Genomic DNA, 23986 nt, shown 5'->3' with positions numbered 1-23986 from the left:
CCCACTGGACAAGACTTGTGGGTTCCTACATCACTCTTTCTGGCATATTAGAAATCAAGTCTCTAGATATAAAAAAATTTGAGATTGCTTTTTCTTGCTCTAAAAACACATGTATATGCCAGTCTTAAAGAAGAACACCAAGCAAACGGTCTAGTTTTGTTTTGATGTTATTTATGCCAAAGTGACCCGACAAAATGTTCCATCAAAATGATGACAATCCAGATCTCCAGCAGGGCTTTTGCGTTGCTCTATTCACCCATATTTGCAGCTGGAAGCTGTGGATTTGTTTTCCCTTGTGAGTTCTCTGGGTGAACCTGTTATTGATTATATCAGGATACCACAAACATTATTTCAAGAAAAAGATTATGCTTCATAATGTTTAGCATTTATATAGGTTCTTTTGATTTCAAAACAAGTTATAAATATTTTCTACTGTGACAACATCTTTCGAGGTAGGTGATTATTACTGTCCCTACATTACCAGTAGAAACCTGAGGCCAAGAAGTACAGGACTCTGTTCCCAGGCCAGGGAGAGTCAGGAGCAACATTACGACTAGACGTCCTGAAGGGCACCTGCTCTGGGTTCTGCAGAGGCCACGCCTCTCTCTAGTGTAGCAAGTCTCCATTAATATAGGGTTATATATTGTATAGATATAAAACAACAACACACAAGGACATCATAGAACAATAATCCAATATTTTTGTTTCTTAGTAAAATATGTTAAGCACAGTATTTAAATTGCATTTCTCTGAAAAGCATTTGGTATATTAAATAGCAGAAGGTATATTAAATAGCTCTATAAATGCTTGCTGGCATACTCTTAACTGCATAAGGATTCTAAAGAAATTAAAATCCACTTATAAACACCATAAACTAAACAAAAATGTGAAAAACTACTTTATTCTTATAATGCAGACTTAATAGCTTGCTGGATATTAGCAGGTGGCTACATAATTTTTCTGAGTTTGAGAGAAAGGATACACATTGTTGGCTGTGGTTTTAAAATATCAATTTGGTAGGGAAAATGCAGTTGAAAGTGAAAATTAAAGACTGCTCTTTACATTTTGCATCCATTCTGAACAATTCATACATATAAAAGATACAATCGCACTTGGAGCTAATGTTTAGGTGAATATAGGGATGCTATATAATATTTTGTGAGAAGAGAAAGTGATAGAAAATAAAAGCTATGGTATTGGAAAAAATGCAGAAGGAGGCAAAAAGGGTATTTTTCAACTGTGTTGAAGATGGGCATGAGATGTAAATTGTTCATGCTTACATGACTATATAGGTCTTGGAAATGGTTTTCAAGGAAAAATATTTGATTCAATCAGTCTCTTCTCCAGGGCAAAATCCTCACTCTCCTCTCTAAGTCAGTAGTTCTCAGAATGGTATAAAAGAGCTTACCACATGCTAAGCTTCCTAAGAACTGACCAGGTGGTCAGCAGAAAAAGTTCTAAAACTAGAAAGGAAGAGGCATCAAAGTCTTAAAATTTGTATGCAAACGTAAAAACTAACTTTCAAGCCAAAATGACATTCCCTGTCAGAAGTAACAAATACAAAAGTCTTAAATTTAGTGTACACGCAGCTAAGATATTGTTAGATAAGATATTACATGTCATTCAGAGAATATTTTTTGTGTGCTTTTTCCCTAAAAAAGACATATTAAATTATTTTTCTCTCCTCAGGTCTTTTTTGTATAAATGTGAAATATAAGGTGTCTTGTAAGTTTGTTCATTCAGACTATACACTCTAGGGGTCCTTTCCACTTGCGTTGTAGGTGACAGTTTTATTTGAGGAAGGTCTGAGTTTGAAGAGGCTTGAGCAGTTCGGCTGCTTGGTGGGCTGCAAGGTTCTGGCATAGGGCGAGTACCAGTCCCTTTCAAATACATCCTTAAGTTGCTTAATGATGCTTGTGTTGTTTCTCACATCTGCTTGGTTGATAACAAGGCCTGTGCCAGCATTCTGGGTAAAATCATTCCCTACCCAGTCAAAATTTCCTGCAAAAGACAAAGGAAATGATGGTAAAGAGTTAAGATCCACCAGGGAATATTCTCCATTTAAAGAAATATAGAGCAGATTCTATTAAAAAAAAATACCCGGGAATAGTGACAGGGAGACTGAATTGTGTTGACAGCTCATAAAAAGAAATCCAAGAAGGCTTACATATGGCATATTAATATTTGCATATTATTTTGGCATTTTCTTCAGCTTTGCTCAACTTGAAACTCAAAACAGGAAATCTGATGTTCTTTTTTGGTAAATGTTATTTCTTATTGACATTCACAAGGCACACTAAATACAGCAACATTTAAAATATATAGGAATACACTTAAAAATCCTGTGAACAATTACTACCTTCTCAAAGAGACAACATGTAATCCATACGTACAAATGAGAGATTCTAATTATAATGCTCAGAAGCTTTCACATCAAAGAAAAAGCTGAAGCCAGAGAAGGAGAACCAGTTTTTAACTAAACACACAAAACACTCCTTGCTTGGGTGGTAAGTCATTCCCAGTTCCAGGATCAGGCTTCTCAGCCTAGGAATCAGGGCAGTTGCTGTGACAGCAGCCTCCCCAGAGTGACTGCTGGTATAGGTGCTATATTAGTTTGCTAGGTCTGCCATCACAAAGCACAACAGACTGGGAGCTTAAACAACAGAAATGTATTGTCTCACAGTTCTGGAGGCTAAAAGTCTAAGATCAAGATGTTGGCAGACTGGTTCCTTCTGAGGGCTGTGAAAACAGGATCTGTGCCAGACCTCTCTCCTTGGCTTGTAGATGGCCATCTCCTCCTTGTGTCTCTTCACATCATCTCCCCTCTACACACATCTCTATGTCCAAATTTCCCCTTTTTATAAGGACAGCAACCAAACTGGATGAGAAACCAGCCTAATGACCTCACCTTAACTTGATTTCCCCTGTAAAGACCCTGTCTCCAAATAAGGTCAAATTCTGAGGTACTGGGGTTAGGACTTCAACATACTAATTTTGGGGGACCAATAATAGGTAGTAAGGCTGGGATCCACCCCAGAAAGGGATAATCATGTCTATGCGACTTGCATGTAGTCCATTTTCAAAGTGGGAGTAGATAAAAGGACCAGACTACCCAAAACTCCCAGATGAATCTCTTGTCTTTGGTATCCAATGGGGAGAGAGTTCCAGTAGGAGAGCAAAGGTACTCTCAGGAGGGTATAGCACCATTTATTTCTTTGCTTTTCTTTGTCTTCATTTATGCATATTTACTGAGTATACAATGTCTACCAGGTACTGTATTAGGGGCCATGATATAAAACTTAAAATCACAGTCTCTGCCTTCGAGGAGTCCGGGAGGAAAACACAAAAAGTATAATACAAGGCATATGAGATGGTACAAGAGATGTATGTATACTATGCCATGAGGGCAGGAGAAAGCAATTTCTAATTCTGACTAGATGTGTCAGGAAGAGAGCATTTCACTGAATAATAAGAAAGGCACAGAAACCTATCAATTAGGAAACTAATTCCATAGGGAATATAACATATTTATGCACAAAAAAGATCTGATGAGGATCTTAGAGTGTGAAGGGGAAGAGTCAGGAATGAGGTCGGGACATAAGGAATGTAGAGGGCAGAGGAACTATCAGTTAGTCAGTGCCTAATATGAGCAAAGCACTATGCTTTCTATTTGCGTACATTATCTCATATGGTTGGTAGGATTTATGCTCACTTGACAGAAGAGGGCTGTGAGGCTCAAAAAGGTGAATAAATTTGCCCAGCTTCACGTCGTTAATCAATGGTCAACCCAGGTCTGTAGACTCCATGAACTATCTCCAATACTATAAATGAAGAATCATTCTAATAAAAATTTACCCATGTCAAGACTGACAAAATTATCTAATAAATTACCACCATCCTCTTTGGTTCAGAGCTGGTTCCATAAGGGAACCGAAGGCTTTTAAGCATAGAGCTTGATTTTCCATTCCCTCAGTGGCTCCTCAGGCATCCTGCAGGAATATTTGCTGAAAGATACTGAGATCATGGTCCCTGGGCATCCTCGACCCAAGGCCCTGCAGTCACCTGTGGGAGAAGCTGCTGGGAGAAGGGACATCTGTAGGGAAAGCTAATATCTGTTCCTTTATAGCTCTCATTCTTTGGCCCTCCTCTACTCACTGGAGCCCCCCCCCGCACATATCAACTCCCTTTTCCATATGGCACTGCCTGGAATATTGGAAGGTGGTTCCCTTGCCCCTCATTTTACTCCTTAAGTTTATTTCTCTAAGTCAAATATTATCAGCATAGAGAAGGAACTCCTCTCTCTCTCTTTATATCTCACCCCAACCCACACAAACACTACAATGATGCTGTCAATGACTTCATGATAGACATAGTTTTGACTGAATTTTATTGCTATAAATTAGCAAACTGCTTGCTAAGTGGTTTGTAATACTGTGTTAGAGTCTCTGCACAGAGACTCCTTTTGCTGTTGCTGTGTTCCCAACCATGTGCTCTCAGACACGTGGCCATGCTCAGAGGCTCCGGCTTTGTGCAAATTCTCAGTGCCAGGTGAACACCAGCTTGAACCTCTAAACAGAGGATTTGTAGCTACTGTAGGTTGAGAGTTATTCTGGAAACTGCTGGTAGGCGGCACCTTCTATTCATTCCATAAACAGAAGACAGCACACTTTTCAAGGACTTCTTGATAAGACACTAAAATCTCATCTTATGATTAAGTGCAAGGCATTAGACCAAGGGCAGTAATTTTTTATGAGCTATCATAACATTATCTCCTTCAATATTCACTGCAATCCTATGAGGTGACAATATTAACTTCACTGTATTGATGAGGAAATTAAGGCTCAGAAAGGTTAAGTAATTTGTCCAAGGTGGAAGTGAAAAAGTCCCACAGTTGAAGTTCAAAGCCAGGTCTGACTCCGAAGCCCACACTGGTGTACTCGCTTTGTGCTAAATGTGCTCTTCACCCTAGACGTCATCAGTCCCCAGGGCTGGAGCATCAGGCCACACTGAGATCTCTGCTCCATTCATTTGCAGACCTCACTCTCTGAAGGAAACACATATCTTTTGGGGGAAGCATGGAGAGAGGGAATGATGATGGGGGAGAAGTGACAAGATTATGAAGTCTCATTCTATGAAATTCAGCTTCTTTCCTTTGATACAATGGATGGAGCCAAGATCCTCCATCTTTATTGATCCTCAAAAGTTTCAATTAGTCTGTTCTCAGGAATCATAGCCCTAGGCATCTTTCACAGGACTACAGGGCATTCCTACACCAGAGTGATTGTTTTCCTACCTTTATTTCCTGATGGCTGGGCTAAGCCTCAAAATCATGTATATGCTTCAGTCATTTTTCAATTGGGAAGCAGTTTTACCCAGCTCTTTTTGAGACTGCCATTTCAGCTTCTAGAGTGTACATTTAGGCCCCAGATGGCAGAAGAGCTGTAGTGCTACCCTCAGGAACACCCTGTGAGGGTGTAGGTGAACTCACTGGATATAATATATAAATAACCAAACCACCTTTCAGACAACTTTGCCAAGCTTGACTCAAATGTACTCAGATCAAAATTAGAGAGATGATACTGTCTGAGGATTCTTCTGTAAGTCTTGTGAACATTTAATGGAACTATATTTCCATGCAAGGTCTAGTGTGGATTTTTCTTTATTCAGCATTCTCAACAGGTATCTGAGTGACTTCTTAAGAGATTTCCAGAATATGCTGATAATTATTTAAATTATCAATGAATTTTCCCTCTTTATGCTCTTTAAGTGTTTTTATATTAGAACTATGCTTCACTCTAGGGAACTAATGTTTTGCTAAAATGCTATGTGTAAAATGTACTCATTTAAAAATGTATTATAATAAAGAACCCAGAAATAGACCCACATAAATATAGTCAACTGATCATGACAAAGGAGCAAAAGCGATACAATGGAGCAAAGACAGTCCTTTCAACAAGCAATGCTAGAAGAACCAGGCATCTACATGCAAAAGAAAAAGAATCTAGACACAGACCTTACACCCTTCACAAAATGTAACTCAAAATGTGATCATACCCAAATGTAAAATGCACAACTACAAAACTCCTAGAAGATAACATAGGAGAAAACCTGGCTGACCTTGGTTTTGGTGATAACTTTTTAGATACAACACCAAAGGCATGATCCATGAAAGAAATAATTGATAAGTTGGACTTCATTAAAATTAAAAATTTCTGCTCTATGAAAGAGAATGCAAAGATAAACCACAGGCTGGGAGAAAATATTTGCAAAAGACATATCTGATAAAAGTCTGTTATCCACAATATACAAAGGACTCTTAAAAATGAACAGTAAGAAAATTAAAAATCTGTTTAAAAAGCCCTTAATAGACACCTCACCTAAGAAGATAGATGGCAAATACACATATGAAAAGATGCTCCACATCATATGTCAAAGGGAAATGAAAACTGAAACAATGAGATGTGTGTCATACACAGCTATTAGAATGGCCAAAATTCAGAACTGACAATACCAAAGGTTGATGAGGATGTGGAGCAACAGGAACTCTCACTCATTGTTGGTGGGAATGCAAAATGGTACGTCCACTTTGGCAGACAATTTTGCAGTCTCTCATAAAACTAAACTTGCTCTTACCATATGATTCAGTAATCATGCTCCATGGTATTTACCCAGTGGAGCTGAAAACTTATGTCCACACAAAAATATGCACATGGATGTTTATAGCAGCTTTATTCATAATTGTCAAAACTTGGAGCAACCAAGGTGCCCTTCAATAGATGAATGGATAAAGTGTGAATCAATAAATAATATTCCAGACAATGGAATATTATTAAGCACTAAAAAGAAATGAGCTATCGAGCCATGAAAAGACATGGAGGAACCTTAAATGCATATTACTAAGTGAAAGAAGCCAATCGTAAAAGTCTACACACTATATAATTCCAACCATATATTTTGAAAAAGACAACACTGCGGAGTTAGTTAAAAAAGAAATCAGTGGTTGCCAGGGTAGGGGGAGGGATAAATAGATGGAGCACAGAGGATTTTTAGGGCAGTGAAACTACTCTATGTGATACTACAATAGCAGATACATGTCTTCATACATTTGCCCAAATCCACAGAATGTACAACACAAAGAGAGAACCCTAATGTAAACAATGGATATTGGGTGATAATCATGTGTCAATGTAAGTTCATCAGTTGTGAGAAATGTACCACTCTGGTGAAGGATGTTGGTAATGCGGGAGGCTGTGCACATGTGGGGTTGGTGGGTATATAGGAAATCCCTGTGCCTTCTGCAGTTCTGCTGTGAACTTAAAACTGTTTTTTAAACAAAAGTCTATTTTAAAAAATGCATTACAGGGAAAGAAGAAGGGAGAGAGTCAGGAATCAATATTTAGTAGGAATCTGGCAGAGAGATCAGTGACAGTGTTGGGAGCTTCTCATATATTATCTCATTTAATCCTTATACCACCACCAAAGGATGGGTGCTGTTATCCCTATTTTAAAGATAAGGAAACAGAGGCTCCTCAGAGGCTCAGAGAGATTGTGTGACTTTACTATCTTCCAGCTTGTAAGTTTCAGTGCTTGAAATCAAAAAAAGGTTTGTCTGACTCCAATACACTTACTTAATTCATTATAAAGAACATTTGGATATAAGCACATATCACTGCTGAACGTGCACCTAACAACTTACTTTAAGTAAACCCTGCAGGTAGAATATTCAGATTTGAGTCCTTAAATCCCACTGTGCCCAAAACTTAATCCACCCCTATTTTTCCCAATATTGAAGCAAAAGTTCCCATTTTTGACTAAACAACTTCGAGTTTGCTTTTGCCACTTGTTTAAAAAGAAGCTCATTTCATTCTGTTCTCCATGCATTGATGAACATGAGAAAATCTAAATGCCACCTCTTGGGTCACTGAGAGGGACAACATGAATAAAATAATATTGTCATATTCTAGAACTGGAATGATACACATTTTTAAAAATTTCAATACTCTATTCTATTATTCTTATTATTCTACTAATAAGACACACAACTATTCGAAATGGGAAGAAACAGAACATCTCCATGCTGAGAGAGGAGGTAGTAAGTGTTTAATTCATTTCATATGGCCCAATTTCCTTACTTCTAAATTGCAGGTGATTAAAGCTGCCTTCCCTATTGACAATGTTGCTAAGAGAATCAAATAAGATAAGGTGCTTTACAAAGTTAAAATGGCATATTTTTTTACTCACTGAATTTGGAGAAAATAATGCAGATTCCATATTCCTTCATCCCAGACACATTTTTCTTTTCTGCTTTGAGATTGCTACTTCATTTGTACAGTGGAATAACCATCCTGCTGTTTTGTGATCTATGCACTTTCATTTTATAGATAATAACTTCCACTCTGCCTGTGACAGTACTAGTAAAGGGGTTACTCTGGTAACTCTGGTTACTCATGCACACCATGGGAAAGTAGAATAGATTTAATCCGTTAGTAAGAAATATACCAATACATATTGTTTCTGTATCTGGAGCTTTATTGCCTTAATAATAATAGCTAACATGAATCTAGTATTATCTATGTGTTAGGAGCTTTCATTGTGCAAGGTGCTTTGTACATAGTATCCCAATTAAACTTTACCCTATGAAGTAGAAACTATTATTAACTCCATTTTACATATGAGAGAACTGAGGTTTTTAGAGAGCTTAAGTAAATTGCCCAAAGTTAGATATTTTTAAAATGGCAGAGGTAGGATTATTGCACAGGTAGTGTTTGTTTGGGCGTCGAATTTCAATGATGTCTGCCTCCCCATTACTCATGACAGGCTGGCTGTGGTACAGTGGGTAGGAAATGAGCACTGGGTTCATTTAAGTGCCAGGACTGGCCTTTCATGAGCCATCCAACTCCTCACCTATAAAATGAGACAAATGGACCATGGAATTTCTGCAAAACATTTACAAAAAGACATCACATATGGTCTCCTAGCATATGAACCAAGCCACAGATGAGACGCTCTGTTAAGGAGCTCTTTGCCCTCACCCTCCTGTTTCCTGACCTCAAGGTCTCCCACTCACTGGCAGGAGCTTCCTCACCATGGGGTACAGAAGAGTACAGCTAGATCACCACTAACCTGCATGATCCCCTAAGGAGCCTTACAGCCCTGACACCTACCAATATAAGCTGCGCCATCCGTCACCATGTACTTGTTGCGATTTAATCTAGGGAAGGTGTGATTCTTTTGTTCTTTTGTAACACAAGCGTTCTCTCTTTCCAGATCAAAAAATTTCTGTAAGACAATAAACAAATAAATAAATAAAGCAGGTGAATATAGAGAACATTTTTGGTTTTGTTCAAACACAAAAGGGTTTCTCATTCAAGTATCAACAATAGACCTCATATTGAGTTATTAAAACCACAATCTTGTTACTTCATATAGATGAAGCTATTTTTGTTCTCAAATCCATATAGGCAACAAGAGAGAAAATTATCATGCTCACCTAGGTCTATAATTAACACTTTTAAACTATAAAATGAACATAAAATTCATTCTTTTAATGGGGAAAGGGCCAGAAGTTGTCTAATTCTTTCGTCTTATTCATCAGAGTGTGCTGGCATTTTAAGTATGCCTCAGGGTGCTTTCTGTCAAGCATGCCAATGAACTGAATTCTCACATGTGGCATATATTATAAGAAGCAGCAGGCCCATGTCAATGACTAGCTGAATTAATTGGGGATTTGCAAATGTCAAAAAAAGATTTTGCCAAAAGAACAAATATTTCCATCTAAACACCTAGGTCTACAAGCTCTTTTAATAAGCAACTCAAAAAATATCACAACTTCAAACCATAAATCCTGAATTTCAACTTTAATGTGATCCAAAAAGCAGCATTCCAGTTCACCTGGAATGGGGATGGGGGAGCTAAGAGAGGTAGGTGACATCAGGAGTGGCTTCAGGAATCTGCTGAAATTGGCAAGTGCTCAGATGAGGCTTAAACTGTGACTGAGTTCACAGGAAGACACCATCAAAGGTGAAGACCTCAGGTCTCCTCCACATTGAAAAACGTGGAAAATTTTCAAAACTGCATGGAATATTTCCAGAATGTCTTACATCTGTAGAATCATGTGTGATTGAAGGAAAGAAGAGACAGTGAGAAAAATAGGATGATACCTCGAAATGGAGATATCATTTACAGTTTTAAAACTGTAAGTGTTCAAATTTGGTTTGGGGAAATGAGAGTTGGTTTTTCCCTCCCCTCCAGGTTGAGAAAGGAGTGATAAACCAAGTGATCACTAAGGTCTCTTCCAGCACTGAAAATTCTATTCTGATTTTTTTTTTTTTTTGTAGAACCCTTGAGATCAATGGTACATAGGCCAAAATCTACCACCTAAGAACTGTCTATTGTACATCCCAGAGGAATGTTCTCCCATTGCCATATTTCCATGATTATAGGCAATGCAGACTGGATCACCTTATTTCCTCAGTTCCTATCTTCTGCAAAATCTGTGTCAAGTTTGATGGGTTCACATAGAGCCTTTGTGGACTCTTCAAGTGGACTTAATAACCTGTGAATGCTCTTAAGTTGTGGTTTTATACTTGTGAGGTCACACGAATACTGATAACAGCCAGCAGTCATCTCGCTTGAACACTCTATCACCATACCTGTCTACACACTTGCTATTTCCTTTTGAGGAACATATTATTGCAGAATCAAGACAAATTTGAAAAAGAATAAATTATACATCCTAATTTAAGTCAATGATGGCATCACAGCTTGAGGCTTTACTGAGAACCCATTTCCTCTAGAAAGTTGAAGATGACCCTAAAGAGGGAAAAGAGCCTTTTCTGGGAGACTAAGACAACAGCAGAAATCACATTGTATTCACTGAAATACTATTAGACGCCTAACGTGCTGCAGGTGACAGCAAAGATATTTCAAAAGTGACTTGTTAATTTATTTTTTAAAAACCTCAGTTAACTAGGAAAACTTGGTGAGTGCAGTCTCTTTCCACGAGCCTCCTCATGGATACAAACCCGCAAAGCCAGGGGGAAGGTGCCTATTCCTCTAAGGACAGAGATTACCAGGCTATCTGCTTTATCAGTGCTCCCAGGCTCCTGAAGACACACTATATGCAAGATTCCAACTCCCACTCTTCTTGGAAAAGCTTTTCATCCATCTGTGGTCTAGATGTCGAGGCCATAAGCTTCCTTCTCCTCAAGGCTTATCTTGATGCTTAGAAATGCATGGCCTGGCTTAAATGAAGATTGGAGTCTCTGTTTTATAAAATGTCCAACAGTGAACTATTAATGTTTGGTTTGTTCCAGTAATGTGACCATGAGTGTTTGAAAAAATGAAGCTGAGTAAATACTGTAGAGGTTAAAATGATGGATTCTACTTTCCTTGTAATTTCTTGTAAGTCTTCAATGAGAGCCCTTAATATTTCATGACACAGATTTCAACTGACAGTGCCTTAGTAGCAGGTGTGCTGTGGGGTCAGGAAACAGTGGGTGGGTGGAGACCACTGAGTTGTTCTGAGGGGAAGTTAAGAGAAGAGATAGGAGCAAATGCATCATGTGTCACAGGCCCCAGATATTCTCCTCTCTGCCTCTGCTTGTATTAAACACGTCTTTTTACTTTCTGTATTCTGGTGCTTTGACATCTGGGCCCTTGCTGAGCACAGAGGGACTGTCTTCCAGAGAATGAAGGCTACAGGGATATTTACCACCTCTAGGCCTAACTCATAAATGCCTCTTGTGCACTCCTCCACTCTCTCTTCTTCTGATTGGCCTTGGGATATTGAGGCTCAAGGTCATCTTGGAAGCCATGTGTCAAAGTTGACAGTGGAGCCCCTGTCATCCTGGGTCCCTGAATGTTTCATGGAGCACAATTTTATCACCTAGAAGAGAGCCTGGCACAGAGCAGAGTCAGGTCTCAGTGTACATTTGTTGAATGACAGCAGCGGAGGTTGGGGGAAGCTGAGACCTAAAGGATTAGTGGGCTTTAGTCAGGTAATGCATGGAGGAAACTGTTGTAGGAGAGGAAAGCACATGTACAAGGGACCTGAGGGGAGGAAGAGGATGTTCCATGTGAGGACCAGAGGAGATTCAAAGGCGAGCTAGAGAGTTTGCACGTCTAGGGTAGTACGAATCCTCAACCTTGCCTCCCTCAACGTATGCAGACACGGATTAGGGTGCAGCCCAAGGGACCTGGAACAAGTACAGAAACCCAGGCTGGGGGTGCTTTAGGGCTGGGGGAGTCTGTGCTGGTGCATGTTCCAATGCTCTGTTGGTCACAGTCTCACAAATAAGAATAGTAGGTGAAGGAGGAAGTTCAAACAAAATGGACAGGATGCAACTGAAAGTGTATATAAAGAGGGTTATGCTGGCACCAGGAAACTTGGGTTCTAGTCTCCTTTTTGGGGGGGATACGGTTGTTTCGAAAAATTAGTTAACCTACCTTTTGAGGTATTTTTCACTATCAAAGATTGTTGTCCTGGTTCTGACTGGAAGTTCATGTGTATGTGTGCGCTTACAGCTTTCACAGATGTATGAAGGAAATAAACTTTTAATTTAATAACTCAGTCAATATAATACTTACAACTTTCAAACTGCAGTTGGCTATTTCAGTGCAAATAGCTTTAAGAGATGAAATAAAGTTAAATGTGAGGGGGTCAGTTTCCTTCCAGAAGCTGATAAGGAGTCGAACTTTAACGCTTCGCAAAACTAATGCTTCTCTAATTTTCCCATCCAAGTCTGGCCAGTAAGTCCTGTAGAAATAATATCCATACAGATAAAATAAAGAAGATTAGTTAGTTTGGGGAAATAAATTTTCTAGACTATAGAGAACACTGATGTTAACTTGATCATTACTTTTTTCTGTAATATAAATAACCTTGTAGGATATGTTGAAAAAATGCTAGTCTCCTGGGTTAGGACATTGAGAAATGGTGCTTTACTGGTCCTGTCCAGCCTAAAATGAGGTCTCCTACCACCAGGGCCTCAGGTTGTGTGAGCAGAGGGCACAGACAGACCGACCACCACCACATGTCACCCTCACTACACCTCCAACTCTACCTGGGTCTCAGTTCATATGTGCAAGGAGAATCAACTTTCCAACAGAATTCCAGTTAGGATCCTTGAGCACCCCTTTGTCCCCAAATGCTTCTCAAACCTCTCTTCTTTCGTAAGTGTCACCCCCAATGAGATTTTGCTCTAGTTATCCTAGCTTTCCCACACTCTTATTTCCAAACTGTCTTCATCTCTCCTTACCAAGACCCCCACTACTCTGGGGCCCTAGAATCCTCCATCAGGCTGTTTCCCCTATAGGCTTAGCCTTTTCCCTGAATTCTTAACCTTTTACTTTGACTAAATCTGAACTCTTCCCTAAGGCCATAGCTTCTCTTAAAGTCCTGCTGTGTATTTTCCACCAGATTGTGCTGTCCACTTGATATAGGATGGGGGGCCAGCCACTGCCCCCCACCCCCTAAAACACAATGTTTCTTTCAGAACTGTAACTTAGTTCTCATGTTAAAAAAAAAACAATAAAATTTCCCACGTTAAAGACAAGTCTCAAATTGCTGTATCTCTCTGTAGCCCTGTAATTTGTAGACCTTTTTTTTATTCATACAAATCTTCCCCTAATTCTGGACCAATTCATTATTTGGACTAATGATATATTATTCAAAATATATAAGTTTCATAATAATTGCACCTCCAAAGGTCTCCTCTTTATATCTGACCCCAGCTTCCTGTCCTTCACGTTCCTCTACTCTCTTATTTGTACCTGCTCTTTCACCTGTGCGGGCCCCAGATCCAAGGTCCCTCTACTTTTTCCTGGTCCATCAGCTCCTCCTGATCTCCTTTCCCTGACAAGCCTAATATCAGTTCTGATCACATGAAGGACAGTTGCCCCTCTCCCTTCCTTTAGCTCTTGGCAAAATCTGAATCCTAGGTCAGTGCTGTAATACCTTTGGTGTATTTCTATAGCTATAAAGCAGAGGACAACTGGAAAAAGGCATCTCAAGCTTGTGCAGACTGGAGAAAACACAAATGCATTCAGGGCTCTCAATACCATCTGCCAATCCCTATCCTTGTGTTGGGTCAGTTCTACCTCTTGTACCTTTTGTAATTATTCTAAATGTTGCCCCACTCTAGAGAAATTTACTTTTTCCTTCATTCACAAAATTGGGGGTCTTGGTCATGGTCCTCCTCAATGTTCTACCCTGATAGCCACACACATCCTTATCCCCTTCCCTCTAATTCAGAGGATAAGCCATCCCCCCCTTCTCCCCAAGCTGTTCCCTTAGCCCCCTGCAACTGCATTTGATTAGTCATTCCTTCCCGAAAATATCTTCAACTTCTCCCTCTCTGGCTTCTTCATTTGAGAAAAAAACATAAATCTCTCCCATTCAGAGACCTCTCCTTTGACTCTGCATTGCTCTGTGGCTGGTGTACAATCTCTTTCCTCTTTGAACAAAACTTCTTGATAGTAGAATCTTGAACCTCTGACTCTACTTCATCACCCCCCATTCACTTATCAGCCTACTGATCCCAGCCTCCAGCCCATGAATCTTTTGCAAATTTTCTCAAAGTCAGCAGTGATTATCTTAACTGCCAAATCTAATGGACATCATTCAATTCTTACTTTACTGTTAAACCAGGCTACATGTGGCTATGTTGATGTTTCCTTTTGTTGACCTGAAACAAACAGACTGCCAGGTACTTTTCCAGCAAAGATGGGTTTATTTGGAATCAGCATAGAATTGCAATTCTGGATCTGCAATTATGGGCAAGACACATGCATGACAAGGGAGGGAGAACACTTTTACAGAGGGGAAAAGGAAGTTGGGAGGGCTATGGTAAACAAAGTGTCATGGCCTTTCATTGGCTGAGTCCTTGCCAGGAAAGAAGAGGAATCTGTCTTTTTCCTGTTAGGCTCTGCTATCCTAGCAAGGTGTGAGAACTTCTCCTTCTGGTCTCTCAACTCTGTTTAATTGAGGTTTCTGTTTATTAATTTCTTACACTTTCTTTTTAAAATTGATTCCATTGGCTTCTTTTTCTTTTGCTAGAAATCATCTTTATTTTTTTGAATTTTATTTTTTTTATACAGCAGGTTCTTATTAGTTATCTATTTTATACCTATTAGTGTATACATGTCAAACCCAATCGCCCAATTCAGCACACTACCATCCCCACCCACCGCGGTTTTCCCCCCTTGGTGTCCATATGTTTGTTCTCTACATCTATGTCTCTATTTCTGCCCTGCAAACCGGTTTATCTGTACCATTTTTCTAGGTTCCACATATATGCATTAATATACGATATTTGTTTTTCTCTTTCTGACTGACTTCACTCTGTATGACAGTCTCTAGATCCATCCGTGTCTCTACAAATGACCTAATTTTGTTCCTTTTTATGGCTGAGTAATAATCTATTGTATATATGTATCACATCTTCTTTATCCATTCGTTTGTCAATGGGCATTTAGGTTGCTTCCATGACCTGGCTATTGTAAATAGTGCTGCAATGAACATTGGGTGCATGTGTCTTTTTTTTTTTTTTTTTTTTTGCGGTATGCGGGCCTCTCACTGTTGTGGCCTCTCCCGTTTCGGAGCACAGGCTCGGGACGCGCAGGCTCAGTGGCCATGGCTCACAGGCCTAGCCACTCTGCGGCATGTGGGATCTTCCCAGACCGGGGCACGAACCCGTGTCCCCTGCATCGGCAGGTGGACTCTCAACCACTGCGCCACCAGGGAAGCCCTCATGTGTCTTTTTGAATTATGGTTTCCTGTGGGTACATGCCCAGTAGTGGGATTGCTGGATCATATGGTAATTCTATTTTTAGTTTTTTAAGGAACCTCCATACTGTTCTCCATAGTGGCTGTATCAATTTACATTCCCACCAACAGTGCAAGAGGGTTCCCTTTTCTCCACACCCTCGCCAGCATTTGTTGTTTGTAGATTTTCTGATGATGCCCATTCTAACTGGTGTGAGGTGATACCTCATTGTAGTTTTGATTTGCCTTTCTCTAATAATTAGTGATATTGAGCAGCTTTTCATGTGCTTCTTGGCCATCTGTGTGTCTTCTTTGGAGAAATGTCTATTTAGGTCTTCTGCCCATTTTTGGATTGGGTTGTTTGTTTTTTTAATATTGAGCTGCCTGAGCTGTTTGTATATTTTGGAGATTAATCCTTTGTCTGTTGACCTGTTTGCAAATATTTTCTCCCATTTTGAGCGTTGTCTTTTCATCTTGTCTACAGTTTCCTTTGCTGTGCAAAAGCATTTAAGTTTCATTAGGTCCCATTTGTTTATTTTTGTTTTTCTTTCCACTACTCTGGGAGGTGGGTCAAAAAAGATCTTGCTGTGATTTATGTCAATGAGTGTTCTTCCTATGTTTTCCTCTAGATTCCATTGGCTTCTATGACTCTATGGCTTGCTGGTCTGTCCCTTATCTCTTGGACTGTAGCAAATAGTCCTTTGATTAAAACACAGTGGAGGCTCTTCAAGGTCACAAGACTCCCCAGTAGTCAGGCCCTCTTACTCCTCGTCCTTGCCCTGTCTCCAATTTGGTCTCTCACCACCTTATCTTGGGCTCTATGTTCCTGCACTGAACTTGTTATAGATCCTGGCATGGACCAGGCTATTTTTTTCCATTTGAAACTTTGCTCAAGCTCTCCTTTCTACCTGGATAACTCCCTTTCTCACACTTTTTTCTAACTCATGCATATGTTTAAAGTAATTTGGGTAGCATTTCCTCTAATAAGCTTCTTCAAACCCTGAAACTGCCATAGAAGCCTTTTCACCAAGTATCTATAATATTCTGTACACATATCTATTGTTCTATCCACCCCACTATGCTATGAAAATCTATTCTGTGTCCAATTTACATTCCCACCAATAGTGTATAAAGGTTCCCTTTTCACCACATCCTTCCTAGCAACTGTTATCTCTTGTCTTCGTCAAGAAGAGTCATTATAACAGTGGGAGGTGATATCTCATTGTGGTTTTGATTTGCATTTCCCTGATAATTAGTGATGATGAGCATTTTTTCATGTATCTGTTGGCCATTTTGATATACTCTTTGGAGAAATGTCTATTTAGTTCTTTTGCCCATTTTTAAAAATCAATTTTTTTTGTTATTGTTGTTATTGAGTTGACTGAGTTCTTTATATACTTTGGATATTAACCCCTTATCTGATATGAGGTTTAAAAACTTTTCTCCCATTCTGTGGGTTGTCTTTTCATTTTGTTAATTGTTTCTTTTGCTGGGAAAAAGCTTTTGAGTTTGATGTAGTCCTTTTTGTTGATTTCTTTTTTTTACTGTTTGTACTTTTGGCATTATGCTGAAAAATTATTGCCGGGACCAATATCAATGAGCTTCCTCCCTATGTTTTCTTCTAGGAGTTTTATAATATCACGTCTTATGTTTAAGTCTTTGATCCACTTCAAGTTAATTTTCGTGGATGGTGTGAGACAGGGCCCAATATCATCTTTTGGCATGTGTTTCTCCAGTTTTCCCAGCACTATTTGTTGAAGAAACTATCCTTTCCCTGTTGGGTATTCTTGGCTCCCTTGTTGAATATTAGTTGACTGTATATGCTGGGGTTTAATTCTGGCTCTCTATTCTGTTCCATTTGTTGACATGTCCATTTTTGTGCCAGTACCATACTGGTTTTATTACTACAGCTTTGTGGTATAGTTTGAAATCTGGAAGTGTGATATTTCCAGCTTTGTTCTTTTTTTCTCAGGATTTGTTTGACTATTCAGGGTCTTTCTTGGTTCTACACAAATTTTCAGATAGTTTCTTCTATTTCAGTGAAGAATGCATTTGTTATTTTGATGGGGATTGCACTGAATCTGTATATTGCTTTGGATAGTATGGCCATTTTAACAATATTAATTCTTCCAATCTATGAATGTGGATGTCTTTTCATTTGTTTGTGTCTTCTTTGATATCTTTCAGCAAAGTTTTGTAGTTTTCATTGTACATATCTTTCACCTACTTGGTTAAATTTATTCCTAAATAGTTTGTGGGTTTTTTTTTATGGTATTGTGAATGGGATGAGTTTCTTTATTTCTTTCTAAGATACTTCATCATTAGTGTAAAGAAATGCAATTGATTTCTGTATGATAATTTTGTATCCTGCCACTTTACTGAAATTATGAATTCAAATATTTTTTGACTGATTCTTTGGGATTTTCTCTATTTAAGAACATATTATCAACAAATAATGGAAACTTTAAATCTTCCTTTCTGATCTGAATGTCTTTCATTTCTTTGTCTTGCCTAATTTGCTCTAGCTAGGACTTCCATTACTATATTGGATAGGAATGGTAAGAGTAGGCATCATTCTTTGTTCCAGATCTTACATTTTCAATTTCTCTCCATTAAATATAATGTTAGCTGTGGGTCTACCATATATGACCTTTATTTTGTTGAGGTATGTTCCTTCCACATCCAGTCTGTTAAGAGTTTTTATCATGAAAGGATGTTGTATTTTGTCAAATGCTTTTTCTGCATTTATTGAGATGATCATGTGATTTTTATCTTTTATTTTATTGATATGATGTGTGTAATAACATTTATTGGTTTGTGTATTTTGAACTATCCTTGCATCCCAGAAATAAATCCCACTTGGTAATGGTGTATTATCTTTTTAATGTGTTCTTGAATTTCATTTGCTAATCTTTTGTTGAAAATTTTTGCATCTATAATCATCAGGGATATTAATGTATAGTTTTCTTTTTTTGTGCCATCCTTATCTGGCTTTGGATTCAAAGTAATGATGGGCTTGTAGAATGAGTTTGGAACTGTTCTCTCCTCTTGGATATTTTGGAAGAGTTTGAGGAGAATTGGTGTTGTTTTCTGAACATTTGGAAGAATTCTCCAGTGAGATGTCTGGCTCTGGAGTTTTTGATTACTGATTCAATCTCTATACTCAATATTGGTCTGTTCAGATTTTCTATTTCTTCCTGATTCAGAGTTGATAGGTTATGTGTTTCTAGAAATGTATCCATTTCTTCTAGGTTATGTAGTTTGTTGGCATATAATTGTTCATAGTAGCCTCATAGATTCTATGTATTTCTGTAATTTCAGTTGTAACATCTTATCTTTCATTTCAAATTTTACTTATTTGAGTCTTCTCTCTTTTTTTCTTAGTCTAGCTAAAGGTTGGTCAGTTTTTTTAATCTTTTTGAATAACCAGATCTAAGTTACATTGATCCCTTTTATTATTTTTCTAGTCTCTATTTCATTTATTTCTGTTCTGATCTTTATCATTTCCTTCCTTCTGATAACCTGAGGCTTAATTTGTTCTTATTTTTCTAGTTCCTTGAGGTGTAAAGTTAGCTTATTATTTGAGATCCTTCTAATTTTGTAATATATATGTTATATTAAGCATGTATGTTCCTCTCAGAACTGCTTTAGTTGTATCCCACAGTATTTGATATGTTGTCTTGTCTTTCCTTTTTTTAATTGAGGTATAGTTGATTTATAATATTATTGAAGTTTCAGTGATTCAATATTTTTATAGATTATACTACATTTATAGTTATTGTAAAATATTTCATGTGGTGTACAATATATCCTTATAGCTTATTTTATACAGAGCAGTTTGCACCTCTTAATTCCCTCTCCCTATCTTGTCCCTCCTCCATTTTCCACTCCCCACTGGTAACCACTAGTTCGTTCTCTATATCTGTGAGTCTGTTTCTCTTTTGTTATATCCACCTATTAAGTGATATCATACAGTATCTGTCTTTCTTTGTCTGACTTATTTCACTAAGCATAATACCCTTCAGGTCCATCCATGTTGTTGCAGATAGCAAAATTTCATTCACTTTTATGACTGAGTAGTATTCCATTACATATATATACCACATCTTCTTTATCCATTCATCTGTTGATGGACACTTAGGCTGCTTCCACATCTTGGCTATTGTAAATAGTGCTGTTATGAATGTTGAGGTGCATGCATCTTTTTGAATTAGTGTTTTCATTTTCTTCAGATATATACCTAGTAGTAGAATTGCTGGATCATACGGTAGTTCTATTTCTAGTTTTTTGAGGAAACTCCAGACTGTTTTCCACAGTGGCTGCACCGATTTACATCCCAACTGACAGTGTACAAGGGTTCCATTTTTTTCCACATCCTCACCAACATTTGTTATTTGTGGCCTTTTTGATGACAGCCATTCTGACAGGTGTGAGGTGATATCTCATTATGGTTTTGATTTGCATTTCTCTGATAATTTGCGATGTTGAGCATCTTTTCCTGGCCTGTTGGCCATCTGTATGGCTTCTTTGGAAAAACATCTATTCAGGTCTTCTGTCCATTTTTAAATCAGGATGTTTAGGGTGTTTTTGATGTTGAGTTGTGTGAACTGTTTATATATTTTGGATATTAACCCCTTATTGGCCATATCATTTGCAATATAATAATTTTCATGTTTCTAGTTGTGGGCTTCTTTTTCCTCTTAGAGAAGTCCCTTTAACATTACTTTTAAAACTGCTGCTCTTAAAAAAAAAAAAAAAAAAAAGGAAAAAAAAAAACTGCTGCTCTTTTAGCTTTTGCTTGTCTGTAAAACTTTTGATTTCTCCATCAAATCTGAATGAGAGCCTTGCCAGGTAGAGTATTCTTGGTTGTAGGTTTTCCCCTTTCATCATTTTATATCATATCATTCCGTTCTGACCTGCAGAGTTTTTGCTGAGAAGTCAGCTGTTAGCCTTATGGAAGTTCCCTTGTATGTAATGTGCTGCTTTTCCCTTGCTCCTTTTAATATTCTCTCTTATCTTTAATTTTTGCCATTTTAATAACAATGTGTCTTGTTGTGTTCCTCTTTGAGTTGATCCTGTTTGGGACTCTCTGTGATTCCTGGACTTCTATGTCTGTTTCCTTTCCCAGGTTAGGGAAGTTTTCAGCTATGATGTCTTCAAATATGTTCTCTGTCCCTTTCTCTCCCTTCTCATTCTGGGACCCCTATAATGAAAATGTTAGTATTCTTGATGTTGTCCCAGAGGTCTCTTAAACTGTCCTCATTTATTTTTTTTCTTTTTTCTGTTCAATGTCAGTGATTTCTACTACTCTGTCTTCCAGCTTGCTGATCCATTTTCCTCTGTATCATTTAGTCTACCGTTGATTCCTTCTAGTGTATTTTTCATTTTGGTTATTGTAGTCTTCATCTCTGCTTGGTTGTTCTTTATCTTTTCTCTTTGTTAAAAACTTCTAAATTCTCACTGTTTTCATCCATTTTTCTCCTGAGTTCTTTGATCATCTTTATGATCATTACCTTGAACTCTTTCTCAGATAAGACTGCCTATCTCCACTTCACTTAGTTCTTCTGGTTTTTAATCTTGTTCCTTAATTTGGAACATGTTCGTCTTTTATCTTTGCCTTCATCTGATATGAACTGAATGATTTTTGCTGATTCAGATGTTTAATGATCATGAGACCCCCTCAGGGGAGGAATAATCTCTGGTGCCTGTCAGTGCAGACATGCTTCTCCCTTAGTAGTCAGTCCTATTTTTACCTTTGGCCCCTTTAAGTCCCCCTGTGCCCCTTTTGGCAGTATGGAGTGCAGCTGAGAATGCCTCTAGATCTCCATCTGCCCAATGCTGCCTATATGTAATTTACCCACAATAAACTTCATAATTGCTTGTCTTTTGGTGTCAAAGTTCCTTCCCAGTTTGGAGAATATATTCAATATGTCTGTCTACCAATATCAACCATTTCTAATTTGGAAGCATGTAGAATTTTTCTCTTTCATTTTATGTTTACTGTGCAGACTAAAATTTAAGTTTGTAGGTTATTAACACACTGATAATTTAACACACTCTTTAAAATCTTTTTTCATTCATATGATTGAGAAGAATTTAATTTTAACCTTGATCTGTGAACTACTTCTTATGTCTCTGATGGCTTTTCATTTAAAATGCTAGAGATATTAACAGGTTTGAAATACCATCAGTATAATAAAAGAACTGCTCTTTGAATAATAACAATAATGGTATTTTAATAATCAAAATGCAAGACTTCAGGTCAGTTTCTAGTTCTTTTAGTTTTCTCTAATTTTTGTATTTCCAAGATATTTTAGATTATCCATACGAACTCCTTCCCCCTTGTCTATGAAGGATTCTAATTTTATTTGTTTGAAGGGACTTCATGGAATGAAGGTTTTTCCAATCCTCTGAAATTATCATCCCATCCTAATAAGTCCATAAACTTGAACTTATTCTCCCAAATAACAGGAAAATCAGGTAAAACCTATCATGTTTCAAACTCTTCCCAAAGTGAAGCTGAAGTCTAAGACAAAATCTAAAATCAAATAAACAATAAATGGAAAAAACATAAAAAAGAGGGATTGTAAAAATGAAAGCATGTGGAAAAAATCCATGAATGTTCAAAGGGTGCACAATATTTTAAAGTAAAGGTGTCCTAATAATGTGCATCTTGCAGCCTAAAATTGTTTTTGACAATCATTAGGAGTCATCACTTTCTGGGAGAAACACATCTTTTGCAATCTTAAAGTCATTTGCATAGAGAAGTTGTATATTATGCATATGTGAGGTTGGCAATATGAAAAATATTCAAGCAGTATAGGGCACATCACATTATTTAACCTCAGTAAATGGTTATTCTGAAACTGTAATTTTCCAAATTAAAAAGGTTTCAGGTTGTACCCCTAGAAATTTGCACTTTGGAAACTTTTCCTGGATTAAATAGATTATTCAAAACATTTACAAGCACCCAAATCTCTGCATTCCCTGCAAGAAAGCAAAAGTGGGAAATACTTGGGGCCTAGCCATGCATTCATGACTTAGAGACATAAATTCTGCTCCTAAGTTGATTCTAAGTATTTCCATACTTAAACAGTGATGAATATTAAAAAATAAATCTCCATTTTAAGATACTCTCTTCCTCTTACAGATGGATGGATTGACTGAGAACATACATATTTTAAGTTCCTTTCTCCTTAAGTGGAAAAGATAGTATGAAAATTTAGCATTTAATAAGACCTACATGAATACAACAAAGTGATACCTCCTTTAAGGAAAATCTTGCCAGACCTACTCAGTTTCAGTACGTCCTTCAGGTACCTCTCAACTGATAATTTTCAAAAAATTTTTTTTCAAATAACTTAAATTTATTTATTTATTTTTCCAAATAATTTTCAAGTTGAAAACAACCCAATCTTTATTCTAAAGTTCCTCTCATGCTTATAATGTAAACTACTGAGGTGGTTCTGTGGGATGAGACCCTGAGTCCTTACAGTGGACTGAGAGAGGAGATGCACCATGGGTGAGCTGCAAATGTACACTGAGATGTGAATGGTGTGCAACCTAATGTGACCTGATAGCATCTCAGTGTCCACGGTGTTTTCTCCTGTGGTCTCCAGTTTAGTGTCTGGCCCTGGAGCCCAGGATTTAAGCTGAGATTGCACACTCACTGACCTTTTGGTGCTTGTGCTGGAGATAGGCAGGTAGTCCATGACTGCGATGTACACGTATTGCTTGGCATCATCTATTACACTGTAGATGGCGTCTATGTCAAAGCTTCTGTTTTTAGGGCAAAACAGTTTGGGAGAATTCTGTGAAGACACAAAAACCAAACTTTTAGAGTATTAATTTTTGCAATCTGGGAATTTCTCTTTTTTGTTGTTATTTAAAATTTTTAAAAAATGAATCTTGGCTTTTAACCAATTTTTGCAAACCTACTTTCCAGTTCTTTATGAGATTAAGACAAATACATTTTCAGTTCTATCAAAGTTGAGGCAAGTAGAAAACAAGGTGTATGGGTCTCAAATCTGTCCTTTAAGTCAGTTTTGGGAGGGAATTCTTGTTTTCAATACACACACCTCTTATTTTTATGAGTGCTCTAACTCTAAACTTAACGTGACTCTGGTATACATCCCTGTCATACATAGTTAATTTTCTCAGACATTACCATATATAGTGTATATATGCATACAGCAAGCCATTTATGCTAGAAGTTATTTC

At 37.8% G+C, this 23986-nt stretch overlaps 1 protein-coding gene across 1 annotated transcript in view; it reads right to left on the bottom strand.

The window, feature by feature from the left end:
* Positions 1 to 224: 224 nt before the first annotated feature.
* Positions 225 to 23986, bottom strand: part of PLD5 (phospholipase D family member 5) — a 491541-nt gene continuing 467779 nt past the window's right edge. The window contains exons 7-10 of the mRNA XM_033851914.2: positions 23441 to 23577; positions 12589 to 12757; positions 9165 to 9279; positions 225 to 2001 (exon numbers count right to left, since the gene is read on the bottom strand). Of these exons, the coding sequence (XP_033707805.2) occupies positions 1754 to 2001; positions 9165 to 9279; positions 12589 to 12757; positions 23441 to 23577 (669 nt within the window). The 3' untranslated portion in view covers positions 225 to 1753. The remainder of the gene's footprint in view (positions 2002 to 9164; positions 9280 to 12588; positions 12758 to 23440; positions 23578 to 23986) is intronic.

This window comes from Tursiops truncatus, chromosome 1, assembly GCF_011762595.2.
Source record: "Tursiops truncatus isolate mTurTru1 chromosome 1, mTurTru1.mat.Y, whole genome shotgun sequence".
In the NCBI taxonomy this organism is placed as follows: Eukaryota; Metazoa; Chordata; class Mammalia; order Artiodactyla; family Delphinidae; genus Tursiops; species Tursiops truncatus.
The sequence above is the reverse complement of the archived record's forward strand: the minus strand, read 5'-3'. Positions and strand labels throughout refer to the sequence as shown.